General features: G+C 46.8%; 4 protein-coding genes across 8 annotated transcripts; 1 reads left to right on the top strand and 3 right to left on the bottom strand.

Moving 5' to 3' along the window:
- The first annotated feature begins 544 nt into the window (after positions 1 to 544).
- ccdc65 (coiled-coil domain containing 65) lies at positions 545 to 5740 on the top strand. Of its 4 annotated transcripts, XM_037072686.1 has the most exons (10): positions 641 to 681; positions 865 to 1001; positions 1470 to 1662; positions 2088 to 2255; positions 2333 to 2502; positions 3391 to 3541; positions 3634 to 3807; positions 3995 to 4213; positions 4288 to 4437; positions 5070 to 5740. In XM_037072686.1, exons 3-10 carry the CDS (start codon positions 1522 to 1524, stop codon positions 5355 to 5357), a joined length of 1461 nt encoding a protein of 486 aa, XP_036928581.1. In that variant the 5' UTR covers positions 641 to 681; positions 865 to 1001; positions 1470 to 1521; the 3' UTR covers positions 5358 to 5740. The 4 variants fall into 4 exon arrangements, with proteins under 4 accessions (XP_036928582.1, XP_036928580.1, XP_036928583.1 ...); XM_037072687.1 differs by lacking the exon at positions 865 to 1001 and having other exon boundaries at positions 545 to 681; positions 4288 to 4404; XM_037072685.1 differs by lacking the exon at positions 865 to 1001 and having other exon boundaries at positions 545 to 681.
- A 3134-nt stretch (positions 5741 to 8874) lies between these two features.
- LOC119005150 (dehydrogenase/reductase SDR family member 13-like) lies at positions 8875 to 13083 on the bottom strand. 2 transcript variants are annotated; one of them, XR_005070396.1, is made up of 7 exons: positions 12762 to 13083; positions 11955 to 12073; positions 11344 to 11467; positions 11074 to 11246; positions 10020 to 10173; positions 8939 to 9616; positions 8875 to 8890 (listed from the first exon to the last, which is right to left on the bottom strand). XR_005070396.1 is itself a non-coding variant. In XM_037072691.1 (6 exons), exons 1-6 carry the CDS (start codon positions 12886 to 12888, stop codon positions 9357 to 9359), a joined length of 957 nt encoding a protein of 318 aa, XP_036928586.1. In that variant the 5' UTR covers positions 12889 to 13083; the 3' UTR covers positions 8897 to 9356. The 2 variants fall into 2 exon arrangements, 1 of the variants encoding a protein (XP_036928586.1); XM_037072691.1 differs by lacking the exon at positions 8875 to 8890 and having other exon boundaries at positions 8897 to 9616.
- Positions 13084 to 13225: 142 nt separating this feature from the next.
- On the bottom strand, positions 13226 to 16950 carry LOC119005149 (dehydrogenase/reductase SDR family member 13-like). The gene is made up of 5 exons (XM_037072689.1): positions 16242 to 16950; positions 15173 to 15291; positions 14858 to 14981; positions 14247 to 14573; positions 13226 to 13990 (listed from the first exon to the last, which is right to left on the bottom strand). Exons 1-5 carry the CDS (start codon positions 16363 to 16365, stop codon positions 13728 to 13730), a joined length of 957 nt encoding a protein of 318 aa, XP_036928584.1. The 5' UTR covers positions 16366 to 16950; the 3' UTR covers positions 13226 to 13727.
- Positions 16951 to 17867: 917 nt separating this feature from the next.
- hikeshi (heat shock protein nuclear import factor hikeshi) lies at positions 17868 to 20436 on the bottom strand. Its single transcript, XM_037072692.1, has one exon. It carries the CDS (start codon positions 18531 to 18533, stop codon positions 17937 to 17939), a length of 597 nt encoding a protein of 198 aa, XP_036928587.1. The 5' UTR covers positions 18534 to 20436; the 3' UTR covers positions 17868 to 17936.
- Positions 20437 to 20647: the final 211 nt, after the last annotated feature.

The raw sequence follows: 20647 nt of genomic DNA, 5'->3' as shown, positions 1-20647 counted from the left end.
TGTCATGACGTCGATGTCTTCATCCGACTGCAGCTGGATCAGTGAACTGAACTGCAGAACACAGAGAACATAATGAGTTTTACAGAATAAAAACTGTCAGAAGTTCAGTTCAGCTTCAGTCTGACTGCAGTGAACTGATCAGACCAGACACACTGAGACATTATCAGACATGTGGCTCAACTCTGATCATCTCTTCATATGGTTTATAAATGTAAAATTCATCTGTCATTTGTCACAGGCTGTTAATATTGATATATAGCTATATATATTTAAACATACTGTATCTATATCCATCTTATCTTTATGTATAAATATCAAGTTTTAAATAAATATTTCAACAAGAAGAAAATAAAAAACTGATGCAGACTTGATCTAAACATGACGTGATCATCAGGTGTAATCAGTCTGAAGGAACTACTTGTTTTTATATGTTCAGATCGTGTTTGGACGCCATGACAGTTCATCACCTTCAAACAAACAAAAAATATATCTGAATATAAAAAATCAGTCCATTTTAATCTGATTAAATACGAATACTTTAAAGGTGGTTTGGATCCAACATGGCGGATGCACTGAGTCGGTACGGACCCAACATGGCGGCTCGTCCATTGAGCCGTTGCCGTGGAGACGGAGCACAAACATCGTGTCCGTCTCTCGGCTCGTCTTCTCTCCGGTGTGCAGGTGAGTTTGAGACGCTCTCAGGTGTTTCACACGACGCTGCTTCATGTCTGATGACGTCACGTGCTCTTAGTTTAACCTTCTGTCGGATAATTTAAATATGAACATCAAAAAGACTCGTTACTGTAGCTAGCTAGCTCACGGTGGCTACATTAGCATTAGCTCTCAATGTTGGTCTGCACGCAGCTGAGCTCGACGCTGACGTCACTCTGCGGTATGTTTGTGTACCTGTGTACGTCATAAAGAACATGTGAGTCTGATATGTTTCCTGCTGCGCTCACCTGGTGGAAACTCACCTGAGAGATGACGTATGGACCCTTCAGGTGTGTTTCACTGAAACCAGAGATTCATCATTCATCAAAATATATTCTGGGGATTTTCTGGGTCCAAAGTTTAATAAATAGAAAATGTTTATATAAAGCTTAAGAACATGTAAATGATATTTAGTCTGAATGTTTCATCGTGACAATTTAAACTGAGTTCAGATTTAGTTCTTGTCATTTTTATTTATTTCATCATCAATCAAAGCAAACAAGACACATCAGATCAATTCAGTCTGAAAACTTAATTTTAATTCGTTTTTGACTTAAAAATGTGTTTTTATAAGAGAAATGGAGACATTTCTTATATTTTATGTAAAATATTCCTCTTATAAGATATTCTTAAATGTTTTCTCTTTGCGGGTCATTGTGTGGAGCGAATGTAATCCGACTGTGAACAGCTGAATGAGTTTTCTGAAATGTGATTTTGTCCAAATCATTTAAAGTATTAACCTTAACAACTCAATTCAGGTGTTCTGTGGTCGGATATAAAGCAGCAGAGTGAAGAGGAAGAGGAGGGATCATGCCGAAGAAAGCGAAGAAAGGTGGAGGTAAAGGTGGAGGAAAGACGGAGGAGGAGAGGCTGCTGTACCTGCAGCAGAAAGCTCAGGCGGAGGAGGAGATGGCCAGGCAGAAAGAGGAGATCCTCACACAGTTCCTGAAGGTAACTCAGGTGGAAACTTGTATTTCCAGGTGAGCCGACAGGTGAAGAGCTCAGCTGTCATCTCATCGACTGGTGTTCAGGTCCGACTCAGCTGACAGTCTGCTTAGATTTAACAGCTCATTAATATTTAAGTAGCAGTTCAACTGTTTTCAATCACTTTAATTCACATGAAGAAACGAACTGATCAACCTTCAGCTGACACTTTAACTCCTTTCAGTAGTTCAGATGTAACTGTGACATTTTAAACACTGTTAGTTTCATGAAGAATCTAAAGTTTCAATGTTTTGTGTAATTTCTCACCAAATTTTCAGAATAAAATGTTGCTCTATCAAACTAATATTAAGTTTTTCATATTCAAGCATGAAGCCAATAAACTATCCAACCAAAACCAGAACCAAATCAGTATTTTCTGTGTCTGACACCAGGACAAGTTGCAGAGGGAGGAGAGGAACACGGCGGTGAACCTGCTGAAGCTGAACGAAGGCTGGAGGTCGATCCTGCGTCAGACTCGGACCGTCGAGCTGCGTGAAGACATCGCGGTGCTCAGTCAGACGTTTGAGAGACGCCTGGACGCCCTGGACAGCATCATCAGGGTGAACGATCAGCTCCTCCTTCTGACTCTAATTGCTGGACATCAACTGGTCTGACTTCCTGTTTGTTTGTGTTGCAGAATCTGGAGGGCGACCTGCAGGAGGCGGAGCGTCAGGCAGCTCAGGTGCGGCGGCTTCACCTGCAGCATTTGGAGCGTCTGCGTGCTCAGCGAGACAAACGGCTGATGTTTGTGCAGCAGCAGTGGGAGGACGGCCTGCAGCACCTCAGCTCCATGTTCAGCTCTGAGAGGTCAGTGTGAGGCTTCACAGCGCCACCTACAGACGGACCGCAGGGCCCATTACAGCAGCACCAGAACCACCAACACACTGATGGTTAAACACTCCAGTGATCCGTCTGTTTCCATGTTTGAAGTACTGTTAACCCTTCAGTGTCCAGAGGAGCCGTGTGAAGGCTCAGACTGCCTCAACTTGAAGGATCAAGTTTGAAATGTTAACAGTGTGTTGGTGTGGAGAGAAGTGAGCTGAGCAGACCTCTGTAGCACATCTGCATTGTGGGTAATGTAGGAACCAGGTTGACAAGAACAATGTGTTGAATACAAAAGAGGAAATCTGGTTCTGCTGTGTTGAAAAACTGTCCATCATGAGTTTTAGGGTCCAAACTCACCAAACCAACAGTGAACAATGAACACATGTCTCCTGTGTCTCTGCCAAAAAGCTGCATTTGAACGCACCACAAAGACTACAGCTGATAGTCAGCCAGCTCGTACGTTCTCCAGAACAAACATGAGGCAAATTATTCAGGCGTCTTGATTACAGACAAAGTCATAACGACTCAAAAAGGCACAAACTCGTGTTTATGTGCAGAGGTGAAAACAGTGAAGTCAGTCGAGGATTTCTGGTGACGGTGTGTCTGAAAGTATCAGCGCTGATGTTCACACTGACATCATGACGTTACAGAAATGTTTCTTCATGGTTCATCTAAACGCACCATGAAAGAAGAAAACTCTCCACGCCAGCAGGTGGCGGTCGTCTGTAACATCACTCTGAGTGATGATGGAGGACATTTAGATTCAGAGTCAAATCCTTCTTTACAAGAGGAAGAAAAGGTGGTGCTGTACCTGAAATCCTCAGTTAGCATCACTGTGCTGCATGCTGATCTGTAATCTCTGTGTTTCAGGAAACAGACGCAGGCCAGCCGTCTGCAGCAGCGAGCTGATCTGGAGGACGCCATGTTCTCTTTAGAGCAGCAACACAAAGCGGCGATGGACGAGATCCACACGCTGTACAAAGACAGCATCGCGGCGTACGAGAGCGCTCATGACGACAGGGTATCTGACAGAAGCAGCTCCCTCTGCTCCTCCAGGCTGACGTACAGGTGTCTGACAGACAGGTGTGTCTCCTGTCTCCTCTCTGTGGACAGGTAGCTGCTCTGGTCCAGGAGAACGAGCACAAGCTGGAGGAGAAGAACCTCCAGAACCAGGAGCTAGTGCAGATCTGCAGTGATGAAGCTAAGAAGGTCGATGATCTGATCGCCAACAACCAACGACTCATCCAGAAGACCAACGCAGACATGAGGAACGTCAAGAATCTGCAGGTCGGTGGAGCCGCTTAATCAGTGATCCGGTTTGAAGATGCATCCACAAATGTATCTGCAACGTGGCTTCACATCTTCAGACTCAGACGTGAAGTTGAACAGCGATGGGTCCACAAGACGTTTAGCATGATGTAATGTTGGTTTGGTTTCTAATCGCAGCCTCCATCTTGTTTCCTTCCTCTGTCAGGATCTTGTCATCCAGCTGAGGGACAGGCTGAACTCCAGAAAGAAAAAGAACCAGCTGGTGGAGCAGGACCTGACGGCCGCCAGAGACCAGATGAAAAGAAAGACTCTGGAGCTCCGGGAGCAGCTGACTCGGACTCAGAAGGAGGCGAGGAAACAGCTCGTCGACCTCTCCGTCCAGGGCCACAACGCCACCAAGAGACTGGAGGCCGTCATCGCCAAGGTGAGGCCTCTCTCTGCTTGTTGTCAGCTGTCTGCTGTCTGCTCTCGTTCACCTTGTCTCTCTGTGGGCTGCAGGGGGAGAAGGTTCTGAACGTGGCTGACATGTGTCAGAAGCTGGAGAACAGGCAGAGGAACCTCTCAGCATTGTTCTCTGCAGAGGATCATAGAACACAGACGCAGGATCCAGCAGAGGTAGGACGTGATCCGAGCTGCAACCATTCAACGGTGAGGGTGATATTTTAATTATTGATTAGTTTGAATAATTTGTGAGGAGCAAAAACTCTCCAGTCTGTGATGTCACCAAATATTTAGTGGTTTCTGTCCTCTGTGACAGTAAACTGAAGATCTTTGTGCTGTTGTTGAAACTCTGATCAACATGTTTTTATCACATTTTAGAGACCAAACAACTAATTCATGAGTTGAGACAATAATCGACAGATTACCACAAAGTCCTCACAGTGTAAAAACAGACTCTGGTGACAGTAGAAGTTCTGATCCATCTTGTTTCCTCCAGTCCAGTAACAGAGTTCAGGCTCTGACATGGACTCAGAGTATCAGAGTAAAAAGTCTCCCTCTGAAGGACATTTGTGCTCAAAGCTAACTGAAGCTCACGTCATATTAATAGAATTCAAAGACTATTAAAGTTAAAGGTAGAATCAGTAGGATTTGTCCCAGCTGTTCCTGAACGCACCACAAAGACAGTTGATTGTTGAGTCTCATTCCCAGGACGTCAAATAGACACATGTTGGGTTGGTAAAGCGTCCCGAGCAGCAACAAAGAGAGAACAGTTGAGACAAACAGACAGAAGCAGGTGAGCAGCAGGTGTGTCGTCCTCTATGACCTGTTTCCACCTGTAGGGGGCGCCAGCGTTCCCGGAGCTGCAGCAGGTGACGAGGAGCATCAACTCTGCCGTGCTGCAGCGAGAAGCTCTCAAGAAACACAAACACGACCTGACCAGAGAGAACCAGCAGCTGAGACTTCTGCTGCGTCAGCACCTGGACAACATTACGGTCAGCGACAGCGCCCTCGATGGACCCCGCGGTCTGCTCGCCGTGAGCCAGGCGCCGACCACCACGACTCCACTGGACAACAAGAGACGCCACACTGTCATCGAGGGCGTCCACGCCGTCAAACACTCACTGTAGAACTCCTGTTCACCATGACTTAAACAGCACGACTTCACCAGCTGTTAAAGGTCCAACTGAGCGATGGCGGATTGTTGAGTCTCATCCCAACTCGTCACATACTGACTCTGGATTGGTCGATCGGGCCAAAGCGTCAGTATTTTAGATGAGACAAGCAACCATCTACAGTTGGGTCAGTTTGTTGTTAACACTCAGTTTGATTGAACGTTTTCTTTCATGACGTATTAAATAAATTTTACTCATGTTAAAGGTTATGAATTAACATCTGAAGGCCGTCGTCAGATCACCTTCGTCAGGTGTGTCCAACTTTGTTTCATTGTCTCAAATCTGAACATGTTTGATCAAAGCTGAAACAAATAAACTGCTGGGTGTTCCTGAACGCATCATAGTTCTGGTTTGGATTAATCAGGTTTCTTACAAGAGGAACTGATTAAACTGAATGATGTACTTACTTTTTACAGTTTAATTAATAGAAGTAGCTGAGCTGAGCCGGTGTGGAGGAACACACACTTTCTGTTTTGTACAAGTGAAAGAAACATCCAACAGTACCGGTGTCACATTATTTTGGGTCAGAACCAGAACACCAACACCTGCACTGACCTCAGTTATGTCATTAACTGTTTAATTACAAAGAAACATGAAATCAGATGTTGAAACTTCCCACCGAGCAGTCAGGAGACCATGTGGGGCTCAGAGCTGCACTCACTCACCTGAGCAGACTCACCTGTGTGAGCAGCCTCAGCAGCACACCTGCAGCTGCTTCAGGGACTCTTCTCCCGCATCAGTCAGGTGACCTTTCTACTACTTGTTCTAGTCGTTGTTAGCAGTATGAGTCCAGAGGAAACTGTACTGACAGTCATCACAACACTTCCAGACGACAGTACGCTTGTTTTAAAAAGTTTTCATCGATAATATTCTGTTTTACAGCACTGAAGCTGCTGAGGAGTGAGACATCTGTCTTCTCTCCTATCTCTGATTGTTGCACATGAGCAGTACCGCTCAGGCGGCTGACGGGCTCGGACCTCACAGAATCCACAAACAGTGTTACTTCTCAAAGGTTACATGGAATAATATTCATTTATTAGTAAATATCAAAGTAATTTGATACTTAGGTGTTCAAGTATCAAAGTCATTTACGGCAGTTAAATTACTTCAGTAATGTCTCAAGTTTACAGATTTTACTTTGAGTATTTCATGTTATAAACAGTGATGGAATGTAACTGAGTACATCTACTCAAGTACATTGTTGAGGTACTTGTACTTCACCTGAGTGTTTCTGTTTTCTCATACTTTTTACTTCCACTCCACTAAGTTACTTTTCAGATTACAGGCAACATCAGAGACAAAAGTAAATGATTTTCATATCCATTTATTTCATTAAAAACAAACAGTGACTCCAATAATTAGAAAGATGCTGAATATCAGACGCAGTGATTGGTCGAGCACAGCTCACAGTTTATACACACACATCTGTAAAGTTTACTAGATAGATTCAGACTGTAAGTGAAGCAGGACCAGGGAACAGGGTCTCCCACAGTGCACTGCGCTCTCCCACCGCCAGGCCAAGCATCGGTATTCATTTAATGGTCAACACGTGACCACATGGCGGGTCTGAGGTCAGGTGTCTTCTCATCACCCAACAGCCCACAAACCACCGCTACTGTCACTACACGCTGACTACGCTACTTGTGATTGAACCGAACGGGAAGTCACAAAAGAAAAAGGCAGAAACGGAGAGGCTGAACCTGCTGGTTCACCTGTAGACCAGGTGTGCAGCTTCCTTCTCTGCCGCGATGGGAAACAGAACCAGCGGATTCAATCAGATTTAATTTGTACAGCGGCTGACGGTACCTGACCAGTATGGTAAGTTTAATTTTGTTTGTTTTGCAGTACATGAAAATATTAACAATTATAAGTGCGCTGAATTCACAGTGGTTTAGAGGTAAAACACTGCAGTTAAATTCAGATAAGCTCAGGTGGGAGCTGTGTGACTCATTAGAGGAGAAATGAACTGAGTCCAAACTGTCTCACATCAGCCACTAGGTGGCGTCAGCACAGCAGGTTTTACATCACGAGTCTCCAGAGGAAGACTCTTCATGCCTCTTCCTCTGTGTGGATGAGAGTCCTGTGAGAACCAGATGTTCACACACAAACTGCCTTCTTCATTTTCTTTATTGTCTTTTCAGTAAAGAAACAACATGATGACAAATTCCAGCCACAGAAAACAGAAACGCTCATTATTAAATCAACAGAACCAGAACCTGTTTCTGCTGCAGTCCGTCAGCACAAAAGTCCATTTTCCTCTCACTGTACCGTGGACATCATGTGAGGCGTGCCGGGCTTCATCCTCAGAGGAGCGTCAGTCGTCTCAGGTTCTGACTGAGGGCCCAAAACACTCTGCAGGTCCGAATGCTGCGTCAATCATTTCAGCTCATTTAATGTCATTATTTAAGTTTCTGTTTCATTTATTTCATATGGTTTATTATTTCTTTACATTTGCATTTTACTGACATTTAACACACTTTACATTTATTATCTTTACGTAAGAAACGATGTGTTCTGTTCTGAAACTAGTTGACAGTGAACGTGTCGTCACCAGTCGGTCCTGATGACGCTGCTGCTGGACGGACAAACGATGGAGTTCAGAAAGAGTTCAGACTGACGGTGCTGAGGTGGGTGGAGCCTTTACCTGGAACCAGAGCCTGCTCAGGGCCCCATGAAGCCTCGGGCCGGTTCTGGTACAGAAACAGTTCTTCCATCTTATATTGGACCTCAAAATGTTCTGATGTCATTACATTCACACATGACGTCTCTTGTTTTGTCCACATTTAAAGCACAACTCCAGGACGTCAGCTCACTTTCCTGGAGTCGTGTTTCTGCCCCTGAGTTAACCTGTAAAACCTCCAGCAGGTGTCCTCCCTCCCTCCTGTCTGTCATCCTGTCTGTCCTCCTGTCTGTCCTCCCTCCTGCCTGTCCTCCTGTCTGTCCTCCTGTCTGTCCTCCCTCCTGTCTGTCATCCTGTCTGTCCTCCCTCCTGCCTGTCCTCCTGTCCTCCCTCCCTCCTGTCTGTCATCCTGTCTGTCCTCCTGTCTGTCCTCCCTCCTGCCTGTCCTCCTGTCTGTTCTCCCTCCTGTCTGTCCTCCCTCCTGCCTGTCCTCCTGTCTGTCCTCCCTCCTGTCTGTTCTCCCTCCTGCCTGTCCTCCTGTCTGTTCTCCTGTCTGTCCTCCTGTCTGTCCTCCCTCCTGTCTGTCCTACCTGCTGTCTGTCCTCCCTCCCTCCTGTCTGTCCTCCTGTCTGTCCTCCCTCCTGTCTGTCCTCCTGTCTGTTCTCCCTCCTGCCTGTCCTCCTGTCTGTCCTCCCTCCTGCCTGTCCTCCTGTCTGTTCTCCTCCTGTCTGTCCTCCCTCCTGTCTGTCCTCCCTCCTGTCTGTCCTCCTGTCTGTCCTCCTGTCTGTCCTCCCTCCTGCCTGTCCTCCTGTCTGTTCTCCTCCTGTCTGTCCTCCCTCCTGTCTGTCCTCCCTCCTGTCTGTCCTACCTGCTGTCTGTCCTCCCTCCCTCCTGTCTGTCCTCCTGTCTGTCCTACCTGCTGTCTGTCCTCCTGTCTGTCCTCCCTCTGAAGATGCAGCAGGTCATGAGATCCACATCTGGATCATTTGGTCTAACAGAGTGTGAAATCACTGATCAAAGCTTGTAAACATGTGAGAGAATGTTTCTGTGGAATATCTAACCATCTGTTTGGTTCCGGTCCATCATCCTGTCTCCTACACGGACCCACTGCCGGGTCTCCACCTGCTGTGAGTGTGCCGGACTGATCGGATCACAGAATGATGGAAAAGGTTCTTTATTGTCTGACGTGTTTATTAAATTGACAGGTTGAGGCTGCTGAGCTGCGGCGTCACAGCTTCTACAGCTCTGCTCTAACATCACAGTACAGCAGAGAATGAGTCCAGTCCTCACAGTCCAGTTAAGGTGGACACAAAGTGCTTTGTAGTCATTCCACCTTAAGAGAGTCCACAGTACATCTCGCTGACCTCCCACAGCTTCCGGGCCACGGTGTCGTCTCGGGCCCGGGCGCCTACTTCCTGCACGGCGCAGCAGGAGAAGTAGCGCCCGCTCAGAGGTTCGATTCCCTGCTGCAGGCAGCAGTGCAGCGTGGTCTGAGCTCCGTCCTGCGGGTCCAGGAACAGCAGCTGGGCGATGGGCTCGATGAAAACCTTCTGCCACAGGCTGACGTGACGCGACAGCTGGGTGCGGACCACACCTGCAGGGCGAGAGGGCGGAGTCACACCTGAGTTAAACTGAAGGATCGACTCAGGTGTGTTCTGTTGTACCTGTGAGCAGGTCCACAGCTATTACAGACACACTGAGGTCATCAGGGAGAACACATGTTCCAACAGGACCACACACACAACCCAGCGTCTGGTGTTACACACATTTTTAACCCTGCAGATTAAAAACATGTCACAGTGATGTTTCAATCAAAGACAAAGAAATGTAGTCTGAATGTTGAAGCTGTAGGTTCAGTTTGGATCAGTACTTCAGCTCCTCTCAGGACCGACTGCTGCAGGATGTCACACCTCCTGAACTGAGTCCAGGTCCACGTGGTGTTTCATGAGCGTGTGTGTGTGTGTGTGTGTGTGTGTGCAGCAGGTGTGTCTTGTTACCTGGGTGGACGCTGTAGCAGGTGACGTTGGTTCCTTTCAGCCTCTTGGCGAGCTCGTGGGTGAAGAGCACGTTACACAGCTTGCTGCTGCAGTAGGCAGCGAAGAACTGCCAGCTGTACCTGCCGGTGCCCAGGTGTTTGTTTGCCGCCAGAGCCTGAACACACAAACAGCCTGATGAGCACAGGTGACATTCAGTTACATCACCTGTCCAGGTGAGACATGAGAGGAATGTCCTCATGTGTGTGAAGGAATCCCTTCATGTGAGCTGTGATGACGCACTATCACACCTGAACACAGGAACTGAATGTACCTGCGTGCTCAGGTGTGACATCAGCAGACATTTGAGTCTGAGCCAGGTGTGCATTCTGAACATCGTCACAGTCGACAGTCAGCTTCAAGCACCAGGTGTCAACAGGTGAATCTCACACCGATCATGAGAGGAACGAAGGAACAACTTGGTTCAGTTTCTGGATGTTTGTCTGATCTGTGAAACTCAGAAACTCAGAAACTCAGAAACGTGACGGGAGACGACTGATGGCTGATGTTCGGTACTGAGCTTCATGGCTCGGCTGGATGAAGTCCAGTTTAGTCGACCTCGAGCCAGAAGGATGGTGAAATGTTTAGATTTAGTTCTGCAGGATGTTTGATATCTGACTGAGACTCTGAAGTCACAAACTCTTGTCACTGTTTCAGAATCTGGACGACAGAGACGAGCTTATCCACATCTTTCAAATGTCTCGCTTGAGGTCCAGATTTAATCTGTTCTCAGGTTCAGATGATGACATCAGATGATGACATCACACACACAGTTACCTGCTGCTGTGTTTTTATAAGATCAGAATGCTTTTAAGTAGAAGTAGTTCAGAAGAAAGTTCAGTGTTTCCCTCTGACATGTGGAGAAGAAGAGGACAGTAAGGTTCTGTTCACTGACAGGACAGAAAGTTCTGGTTCCTCCAGCAGCTGGACTCAGACTGGACTGAGCTGAAGGTGAAGTCAGAATCATTTAGGAGAGAAGAAGAAGAAATAAGTGTGAGCTGAAGTTTCCTGTCATCACCTCAAAGTCCACGTGTCCCCAGCGGTGAGCCATGGAGGACACGGTGACCACCCGTCCTCCGCCCGCCTCCTTCAGGCGCTCCAGCAGCAGGCAGGTCAGCAGGAAGTGACCCAGGTGGTTCACACCGAACTGGATGCCGAACCCGTCCTCGGTCCGGCCGTCAGCCACCAGACCTGCAGGACACACAGAGCCTCATGTTAGACATCCTGGTTTTATTTTGTAAGGGTCCTTGAGTGTCGTGTCGTGTCGAGTGTTTGTGTGTTTGTGTACCGGCGTTGTTGATGAGCAGGTCCAGTCTGGACTCGGACTTCAGGAACGTCTCAGCGAAGCAGCGGACCGACTTCAGACTGGCCAGGTCCAACTGCATGTAGAGCACGTCAGTACTTCCTGTTTCCTGGAACAACATCATCATCGGGTCAGAACCGTGAGGGAGGTTTACTTTAGAGGGAACACGACGTCGGACCTCCAATGTTTGAATTATAATTCTGACTTTTTATCTCATCATTTCTCACTTTGTCTCATAATGTTGTCTGCATATTAATCACTAGCTCCTGACTGACCCGGCACATGTCAGAACCTCACATCACAACTGACGGTCCATTCTCCGTCAGAACACTTTGGACCATTTCCTGTTTCCCTCCCTGTGTTCACTCTGTATCACAGCAGCTCTAATTCGTCCTGACCAGCAGAACATCATCATCATCATCGGGCCCAGAGTTCAGTCAGAACCTCGAGTTCTGTATGAAACAGTCCTCACTCTGTCCGACCTGTTGACTGTGTGAGAACCAGCAGCAGATCTCAGAGTTACAGTTAACAAGTAATCACACGCTGCAGATGAACAGCCTGAGGCAGCTGATCTGCTTCTTCTTCTTCTTCTCTACCTGTTGTATGTCAGCGATGGCGGACTCCGCCTTGTCCCGGTTCCTGCAGGCCAGGATCACTCTGGCTCCCCTCTGGGCCAGGTGCAGAGCCGTGGCTTTACCGATGCCGGTGTTTCCTCCTGCAGAGAGAGCACATGAACGCATCAGCACCAACATGAGAGACGTTCATGTTCCCCTCAGGATGAACCAGAACAGCTGAGGTGATGCTCTGCTTCATCCAGCGACATCATCCGGTAATTATGACCGTTAGTCTCATAATCAGAACTTCTATCAGCATGTTAGTGTGCTGACTTTAGCATTTAGCTCAAAGGAATTTTGTGTTGTGTACGTGTGAATATGAACTCTGAAACTGGTTAAAGTGCCTTTATGTAATTCAGAGGACTTCATGCATCGATCTGCATCACTGAATCTTCTTCTGACGTGTTTGAGTGTCTCGCTCTGTTCCAGCAGCAGGTTGTAAAGAGACGTTACCGACAGGAAAGCTTTCACTGTGTTTCTGCCTAATGACTAACGAGTGTAACATGAGAGTTTCAATGGATCACAGCACATATTCAAATCAAAGATATGTATTTAAGTCCCAAATGTTGAAGTTGTCGTCAGTCATTTGTGACATCATCAAGTGTCTGTGTGAACAGTCAGTGTGTTCGTCTTCACGTCAACAAGATATTTAATCATCTTCTGATTGTTTGTCTGACACCAGATTCTCTCTGTGATCCACAAACCTGATCAAGAACAGACACACACTGTATTTACCTGCACTGATGCAGTGATATCTCCACACACACACACACACACACACACACTCACCTGTGATGATGACAGTCTTCCCGGCCATGGCTGCGTTCCCTTTACATTTGGACCTCTTGAAGAGCGTCTGTGTGAGCAGGACGTATCCTCCCAGAACCACCCCGGCCAGCAGCAGCAGGTGAAGCATGTCTCAGACTGTCTGGTCCTCCTGAGAATCTCTGACTGGCTCTGAGCTCAGCTCTGTCTTTTATTCACCTGATGGGACTCACCTGTCGGACCAGTTGGACCTGCCTGAGGCCGGGCAGGCGTGTCACAGTTTGGGCCGGTCCGACCGGTTCCGCTGCCTCTCCTCATCAAACAGCAATGAAGTTTGTCTGAAACTCTGCTGCTGTTTGACTTCTCACCCACTGATTCACCTGAACCCCACAGACAGGCTGCACTTCCTGTCCAAACCTTCAAAATAAAACAGGTAGGCTGGACTTTTCTGTTTAAAACCTTCATATTAAACACAAGTAGCAGGCAGGTAGTGACAGACTCATTTATTGTGAGTGTCTGTGTTCCTAAAGTAGAATCTAATGTGTGAGAGTATACAGAGGGAGATTTATTAACATGTTTTAAAGTCTGCACTCACAAAGATCAAAGAACCTTTAATTTTAATTTTAGATCATTTGTTGCATTTTTTAAAGGAAATCTGATTTGTCCACCAGCTCAGACACGATGACCTCGTGACATCGTGATGGCTGCTGTGAGGCGTCGTGTCTGAAACCGTTCCTGTAACGCCTCTTCACAACCTGCTGCTGGAACAGAGCGACACACTCAAACACCTCGTCAGAAGAAGATTCAGTGATGCAGATCGATGCATGAAGTCCTCTGAATTACATATTTACACATAAACACAACATTCCTTTGAGCTAAATGCTAAAGTCATGCTAACATGCTGATGTCAGAACAGGATGTAATAGAATAACATGCACAAAGTGTTTCAGTCCTGGATGTGAGACGGATGTTCGGGGTTCTGGTCTGGTTCTAGGACAGGCCACAGAAACTCTCGCTGAGCTCCCACAGCTTCTTGGCGGCGGCGGCGTCTCTCGCCTTCCTGGCGATGTTCAGCACCGGTGCACACTGGGTGAAGTAGTGTCCGCTGAGGTGCTCGATGCCTGGCTCCAGGGCACAGTGGAGCGTGGTCTGAGCTCCGAGCTCGGCGTCCACGAAGAAAAGGAAGATGATGGGCGTGATGAAGAGTCTCCACAAGAAGCTGGTGTAGCGACCGATCTCTGTTTTGATGCCTCCTGAACAGAGAAGAAGAAAAACAACCAAACAGACGAGGTAGAAATAATCTTCATGAGTTAAAATAAAAAGATTGTAAGTTTAAAATGTTAAATATTCACCAACTATACATTCACATTACATGTTCACATAACTTCGGTTCAGAAGTAAAACTCTCGTCTTTGACTTGCTGTGGATGTTAAAATGATCTCTTTTCTTTAACATTTCATTTGATTTATTTCTTTTCCTGGTCTGTGAGCGTGGCTGATGTGTACTGACCCGGATGGAGGCTGTAGCAGGTGACGTCGGAGCCCTGCAGCCTCTTGGCGAGCTCATAGGTGAAGAGGACGTTGCACAGTTTGCTGTGACAGTACTTCCACCAGAGCTGATAGTCGTTCTCACCCAGACGCAGATCTCTGTGAGCGGTCAGACAGTTGAAATCCACCTTCCCAAACTCGTACGCTTTGGAGGCCACGGTCACCACGCGGCTCGGCCCGCTCGCCTTCAGCCGGTCCAGGAGCAGCACCGTCAGCAGGAAGTGACCCAGGTGATTGACGCCGAAGATCATCCCGAAGCCGTCCTCCGTCTTTCCACCGTTCATCAGACCTGAAGACAGAAACACCAGGACAGCAGAGTCACACCTGAATACATTTAGAAACACGCTTAACTTCCTGTTAGCTGCTGAGTCGCATGTTTTGTCTCCGTGCGTCTGGTTCATAGACGGTCCGGGAAGTTTTGAGCCTTTGTCACAAAGACTAACTAACCCAACGGAACATTGAAATCAGTCATTTATAATCAATCGAGCTAAATCACTTCCTGTTTAAATCTAAATCTAACTGACCACATTAAAACCTGCCAGGTGATCTCATACAGGACTGTTGATGACTGACCGGCGTTGTTGATGAGCAGATCCAGTCGAGATTCGGACTGCAGGAAGTTTTCAGCGAAGGAGCGAACCGACTTCAGACTGGCCAGGTCGAGCTGCATGAAGATCACCTGGTTGTTACCTGTCTCCTGATCACAAGGAACAAAGACAGGGCTGACAGCAGTAAACGCGACTGGAACGTGCAGATGTAAGTGTGATGAACAAGTGTGAGTCGTCAGCATCATGTCGTAGATGAGCAGCGTGTCCTCAGAGGACAGGATGGAGGACTTCGCCCTGAGGTGAATTCATTGTGAATTTTGGACCTGGTTCTGGTCTTTACCTGGACGATGTGCTGGATGGCGGCCTCAGCTCGCCGTCTGTCCCTGCAGGCCATGATCACCCTCGCCCCCCGCCGGGCCAGGTCCAGTGCTGTGGTCTTTCCGATGCCGGTGTTGGCTCCTACAGAGGACAGGCGGCGTCAGAGGGAGGACGACGTGATCGCTGAAGTAACTATAGAAACACGTTTCACCTAGAAACTTTAGAACTGAGTGTGAGTGTTAATCATCATTATTCATCATTAGTAGGATTAGAGGGTTTCTCTGAGCTTCATCGTGTTCTGTCCAACAGTTTAGTCCTCAGAATAAACACAGTGTGCAGACTGAAGCTCAGGTTTCTCTCCCAACACTGACATCTGCTGCCCATGTTTCAGGATAATGAAGCTCTGAACAGCAGACTGATATCTGAGCGATTAGGTTTGTTATCTTCTCTGTGCAGCGACACAGTCAAAGTCCAGCTGCTGGAGAGAGGAGGAGCTGGACTCTGATTCTGATCAGTGTCTCCCCTGAAGTTCTGTTCTGGTCCAGTTAGTGACACTGAGGGAGAAAACACACATTTAGAGTGACATGTTGGAGTCCTGTGATCTCCAGACGTCTGTCTCTGAATCCTGCAGATACACGTGTGTGTAACACAGTTAATCAAAGTGCATCTGGACCTGGTTGTTACCTGGATGTTACCTGAGTCCCACCTGCTGCTCACAGTCCCTCCTCTGCATGTCTGTTGCTACCTGTTGTCTGAACCTTCCTTGTTCTCACTGTAGAAGATGCTGCAGGTTAATTCAGGTACTCTCTGAATCAACACTTCACCACAGCAAACTGCTCAACAGGACATGAGTGATTTCTTCAACAACAGTGAACACATGAGCCACCGCAGGCCGACTCCTTTAGGCTGAAGCTGAACTAAAAGGTTCAGAGTTCAAAGTTTACAGCCTCTGAACTCTTCTGTGGTCTGGTTCAGAAACTCGTCTCCACTCAGAGACCTCAGCTGGTTCCACTCAGCGTATCTGCAATAGTTTCTGGGAGTAAACATGAATATTTAACAGTGTCACAATGAGGTGAAGGCTGTGAACTCACCGGTGACGATGGCAGTCTTCCCGTGCAGCTTAGCAGAACTTTTACATTGCGGAAGTTTGATGAAAGTCACGTAAAAAAGAAAATAACCTCCAACTAACAGAACTGCCAGCAGCAGCAGCAGCATCCTGACAGCAGACACAGCGGATCAGAACCAGCAGCGAGGGAAGAATGCAGCCGTTGATGTGTGAGCAGCTGCCTGTGTGTGTGTGTGTGTGTGTGTGTGTGTGTGTTATGTAACAGATAATCAGCTCCACTCCCTTCACCCTCAGCCAGCTTCTCTCTGACTTCACTCCACTGTTGCTCAACTCAAAGCTTCAAATGTCCACAAACTTTCTGCACCAAAACCTGAAAGACCCGCTCGGGTCAGAGGTGACATCATCAGGAAACCAGTGAGCGAAAGTGAGCAGAGGAGGAAAAGGACGGATTCTGTTTGTGGAGAGAAAAACCGGATCAGAACCTTCCTGCAGATAAATCCTGTCTGCTGCTGTATGTTGGCACAAAGACAGAACCCTGAATTCCAGCACACACTGCAGAACCCCCACGGAACCACTGCAGAACCTCTGCAGCACCACCTGGTGGCCAATTGTTCCTGACATCAGTGTAATGGTTCAGTTTCTTGTATTTGCAGTTTTAAGTTTTATGTCTAAATGTTCTCTGACTGGACAGATTAAAACTCTGAACGCTTTCACAGTTGATTGCAGCCAAGCAACCTGTTAATAATGTCAGTTACAGCACAGTGCAAGACACACACACACACACACACACACACACACACACACACACACAGAGTCCCTGAGGGTCAAAACATGACATTTCACAAAACCCAACAACATTCCAGTGATTTCGGTCTTTCCCTCAGAGGACATAGAGGAGTGTGTGTGTGTGTGTGTGTGTGTGTGTGTGTGTGTGTGTGTGTGTGTGTATTAGACTTCAGTGAATCTGAACTAAGTCACACAATAAGACTTATAATGTTCTGCAGCTTAAAATGGCCGTTTTTAGAACAGAGTCTGGTGGGAGGACAACATGGTGGTGAGCTGATGATGAAACTCCACCTCTAAAACACCTGAACTGTCCCTTTAAACTGTCCCGTGAAACCTGAGAGCTCCTGCAAGAATCCAGAAATTATATATTAATATTTTAAAATAGCTTTCAGGTCACGTGGCACATGCCGAAATGTGTTCTTGTACCGGTTTAATGAGACACATGTTTTTACTGGATTGTAATATTAGTCACATGATTGATTAATATTCTGAATGCAAAATCTGCATTTTTCTCATGAGGTTCCGTCTGAAGTCAGCATGTTGTTCTGTAGCTCTCAGATCACGTGATCCTTCTTCTCCCTCTTTCTTTAGCAGTTTATTCTCCGATAGTGTGTTACTTGTAAACTATTAAATCTAATCTTATTTGGATCATATATATATATATATATATATATCTATATATATATATATATATCTATATATATATATATATATATATATATATATATATATATAGACACACACACACACACACACACACACACACACACACACACACACACACACACACCAGCTAATGAGCTACAGCTAACAACATACACTGCAACAGCTTCAGATTGTGAGAAGAAGACAAACTGCAGCCGGATGAAAACATTCACACACTTTTATTCGAACTGTCCAGTCTGAGTCGTTATCGTCCTCAGGCTCTCTGCCTTCAGTTCTTCCAGAAGTTCGGGTTCTGTGCCATCCTCCTCTGGAAGTTCTCGTACCACTTGTGGACGCAGCTTGACGGGATGAAGGTCTCGGTCGGGTTCGGCGTCATCTGCGCCTGCGACACGGCGAAAGACGAGGCGAAGTTGTAGAGACTGTCCAGCATCTTCTGGGTGAACTGCAGGAAGGAGTCCACGGTGGACACGGCGGCGCTGGACACCGGGATCTGCTGGGCCAGCTGCTCCAGAACCTCCACCGACACCCCGACCTGAGCCACGGAGGGAGACGAGGAGGAGGCCATCATGCCGAACGGGTGCGTCCCGCCCACCCCGGCCTTCAGCCCGGAGATCTTGAAGATGGCGCTCGGCTTGTCGTTGGTGATGAACCCGAGCAGCTGCCACACCGGGCCGCCGCTCGCCGGGTCCGGGAAGGAGAAGTAGACTGCGCCGCCCATCCCGGCGGGGAACGGCACCGTGCCCAGCATGAACACCACCACATGGTTCACGTTCTCGTAGTCCGGCAGGTTGAACACGAACTTGTCCGAGGCGACCTGCACCGCGTCCGTCTGCACCAACCTGCCGGCGACCAAACACCCGAACATGCCTGCAGCCCGGCCGCTAGCTGTTAGCCTCGCTGTTAGCCAGCCCGCGCTGCTGTCAACGGTCTGTAGCTCCGCCGCTAGCTAGCTAGCTTCAGTCCTCCGACCCGCCAACAATCCGGATCACGGAGAAACTCAACAGAACCTGTTTATCTGGTGCGAGACGAAGCAGACGATTCTTCTGCCGCTGATATTGTTTGTTAAGGAAGCTGAACCAGACCGGTGGAAACTTCTAGTACAGTCTGACATGTTGGTTCTGCCCTCTGCCGATCTGCTGCTCTGCTATCGACCCAACGTCCTGGATGAGTAAGAGCGAAAGTTCGGCCCAATATTTGTGCTGACAGCCACACGATTCTGTCCGATGTGGGCTTTTTCCTCCTACATTAACAGACCAGAAGTCCAACCAAACCGTCTCATAACATTCAGCACTTTACGAGTTTAGCGTGGATGGTACTTGTTGAAGTTGTAGCCTTGGAGACCAAACACAGGGGGAACTAATCGATCACTGGTTTGTTGTTGGCCATTTACACGTTCGATGATTCGTTAGTCGACTTGTTGATGACAGCAGGGCAGTGAAGTTAGAGAGAGGAAGCGTGAATCAGACCGGAAGTGGTACTTTCTCTCACAAAAAATAAAGTTAATTAATTTCACATACACAAAATAATAACAGGAAACATACAACCGTTACGTCATCACGAGAAACTGATCAGTGAGTTGTTGACCAACTGTGGGAAGAAAATATTTGTATATAATTTCAGAATATGTGTTTTATGTTAATCAAAATGATATTTGTATGCAGAATAATGTTGAACTGCGACTAACAAGTATTACCATTATTCTCTCATTACTGATTATTCTTGCATTTTATTAGTTAATTATTTATATTTAATTAGATAGATTTTAAGATGTTAAAAAAGTTCATTGCAATGATCCACAGCCTGTACACCATCTTTCTGCTCTGGTTCTGACCCGTCTCCACTTCTCAGTGACTGTCTGTGTCGCTAACGGTGGGCGCTGCACAAGAAACAACCACCTGTAGAATACTGAACACTTACTTGGATTCTCACTTCAGATTATGAAATAAACTGCTTTTTCTTACTAACGTGTGTTACAAGTGTTGGGGAGTAGTAAAAGTGGTATAAGGCTCCCAGTGATGTCACTCAGTGGCTGAGTTGCACTGTGGGTAATGTAGGCAGCAGCTTTTAAAAAGCAGTCACACTCCTGTAACACTGTCGGGCTCATGGACTGTTGAGATGTTACATTCAGCTGCTGGCTGACGTCAGCTCTGTTTACACACACTTCAGTTCTAGAAGAGTTCAGACACAGAACATCACAAACTACAGGAAACATGAACTCTATCCAGGGTAAATGTTAACAAAGGCACAAGGCTGCTTCACATGTAATCACTGACATCCAGCTGGATCCACAAGTGTAGGAGGATATTCACCTCCCAGCCGGTACATAATCTAAACAAAGCTGCCAAGTCTTCTGGAGTTTGTCAAGAGAGCCTCGTAAAGTGAATCTGAGAAACATCTTTTAACTTTTCTTTTAACAACAGAGTGAAGTCAGATGTCTGTTTCCAGTTCAGATGAACATAGGTGGCAGCTGAGGACTCTTTATAACACGCATCTCTCCTCTCGGTTGTTTTGTTGGTGGATGAAACTTTTCTTGCCAGCAGACGTCTGTAAAGTTCAGTTTGGTTTGTTGGTAAATGGTTTCATTACTGCAGGAGGAAGAGCAAGAGAAATACACCAGAACCCCAGAATTCACTGAATGGATCAGATTAGTGACACAAGCTGCGTCTTCTGAAACTGACTGTCTCAAATCAACCAGACAAACACTTTCTGTGATGGCTGGTTTGTCTTTACTAACAGTGTGTGTGTGCATCTGTGAAGTGTTTCCCTCATCATTACAGACTCTGTTCCTCTTTTATAAGTCATATGTCTGTGTGTAGAATATTAATTGAAAGAAAATCAATTAAAAAGACACAAAAAGTGCAGGCTATTATTACCTTATTACTATTAAAGTTGCAATTAAAATTCTGAGTTTGAGTTTCTCCCTCTGAACGTCTTTATTATAGGAATGGCACATTTCTAACACACAGAAATATAATCTGC

The sequence above is a fragment of the Acanthopagrus latus genome, chromosome 16 (assembly GCF_904848185.1).
Source record: "Acanthopagrus latus isolate v.2019 chromosome 16, fAcaLat1.1, whole genome shotgun sequence".
Lineage (NCBI taxonomy): Eukaryota > Metazoa > Chordata > Actinopteri > Spariformes > Sparidae > Acanthopagrus > Acanthopagrus latus.
The sequence above is the reverse complement of the archived record's forward strand: the minus strand, read 5'-3'. Positions and strand labels throughout refer to the sequence as shown.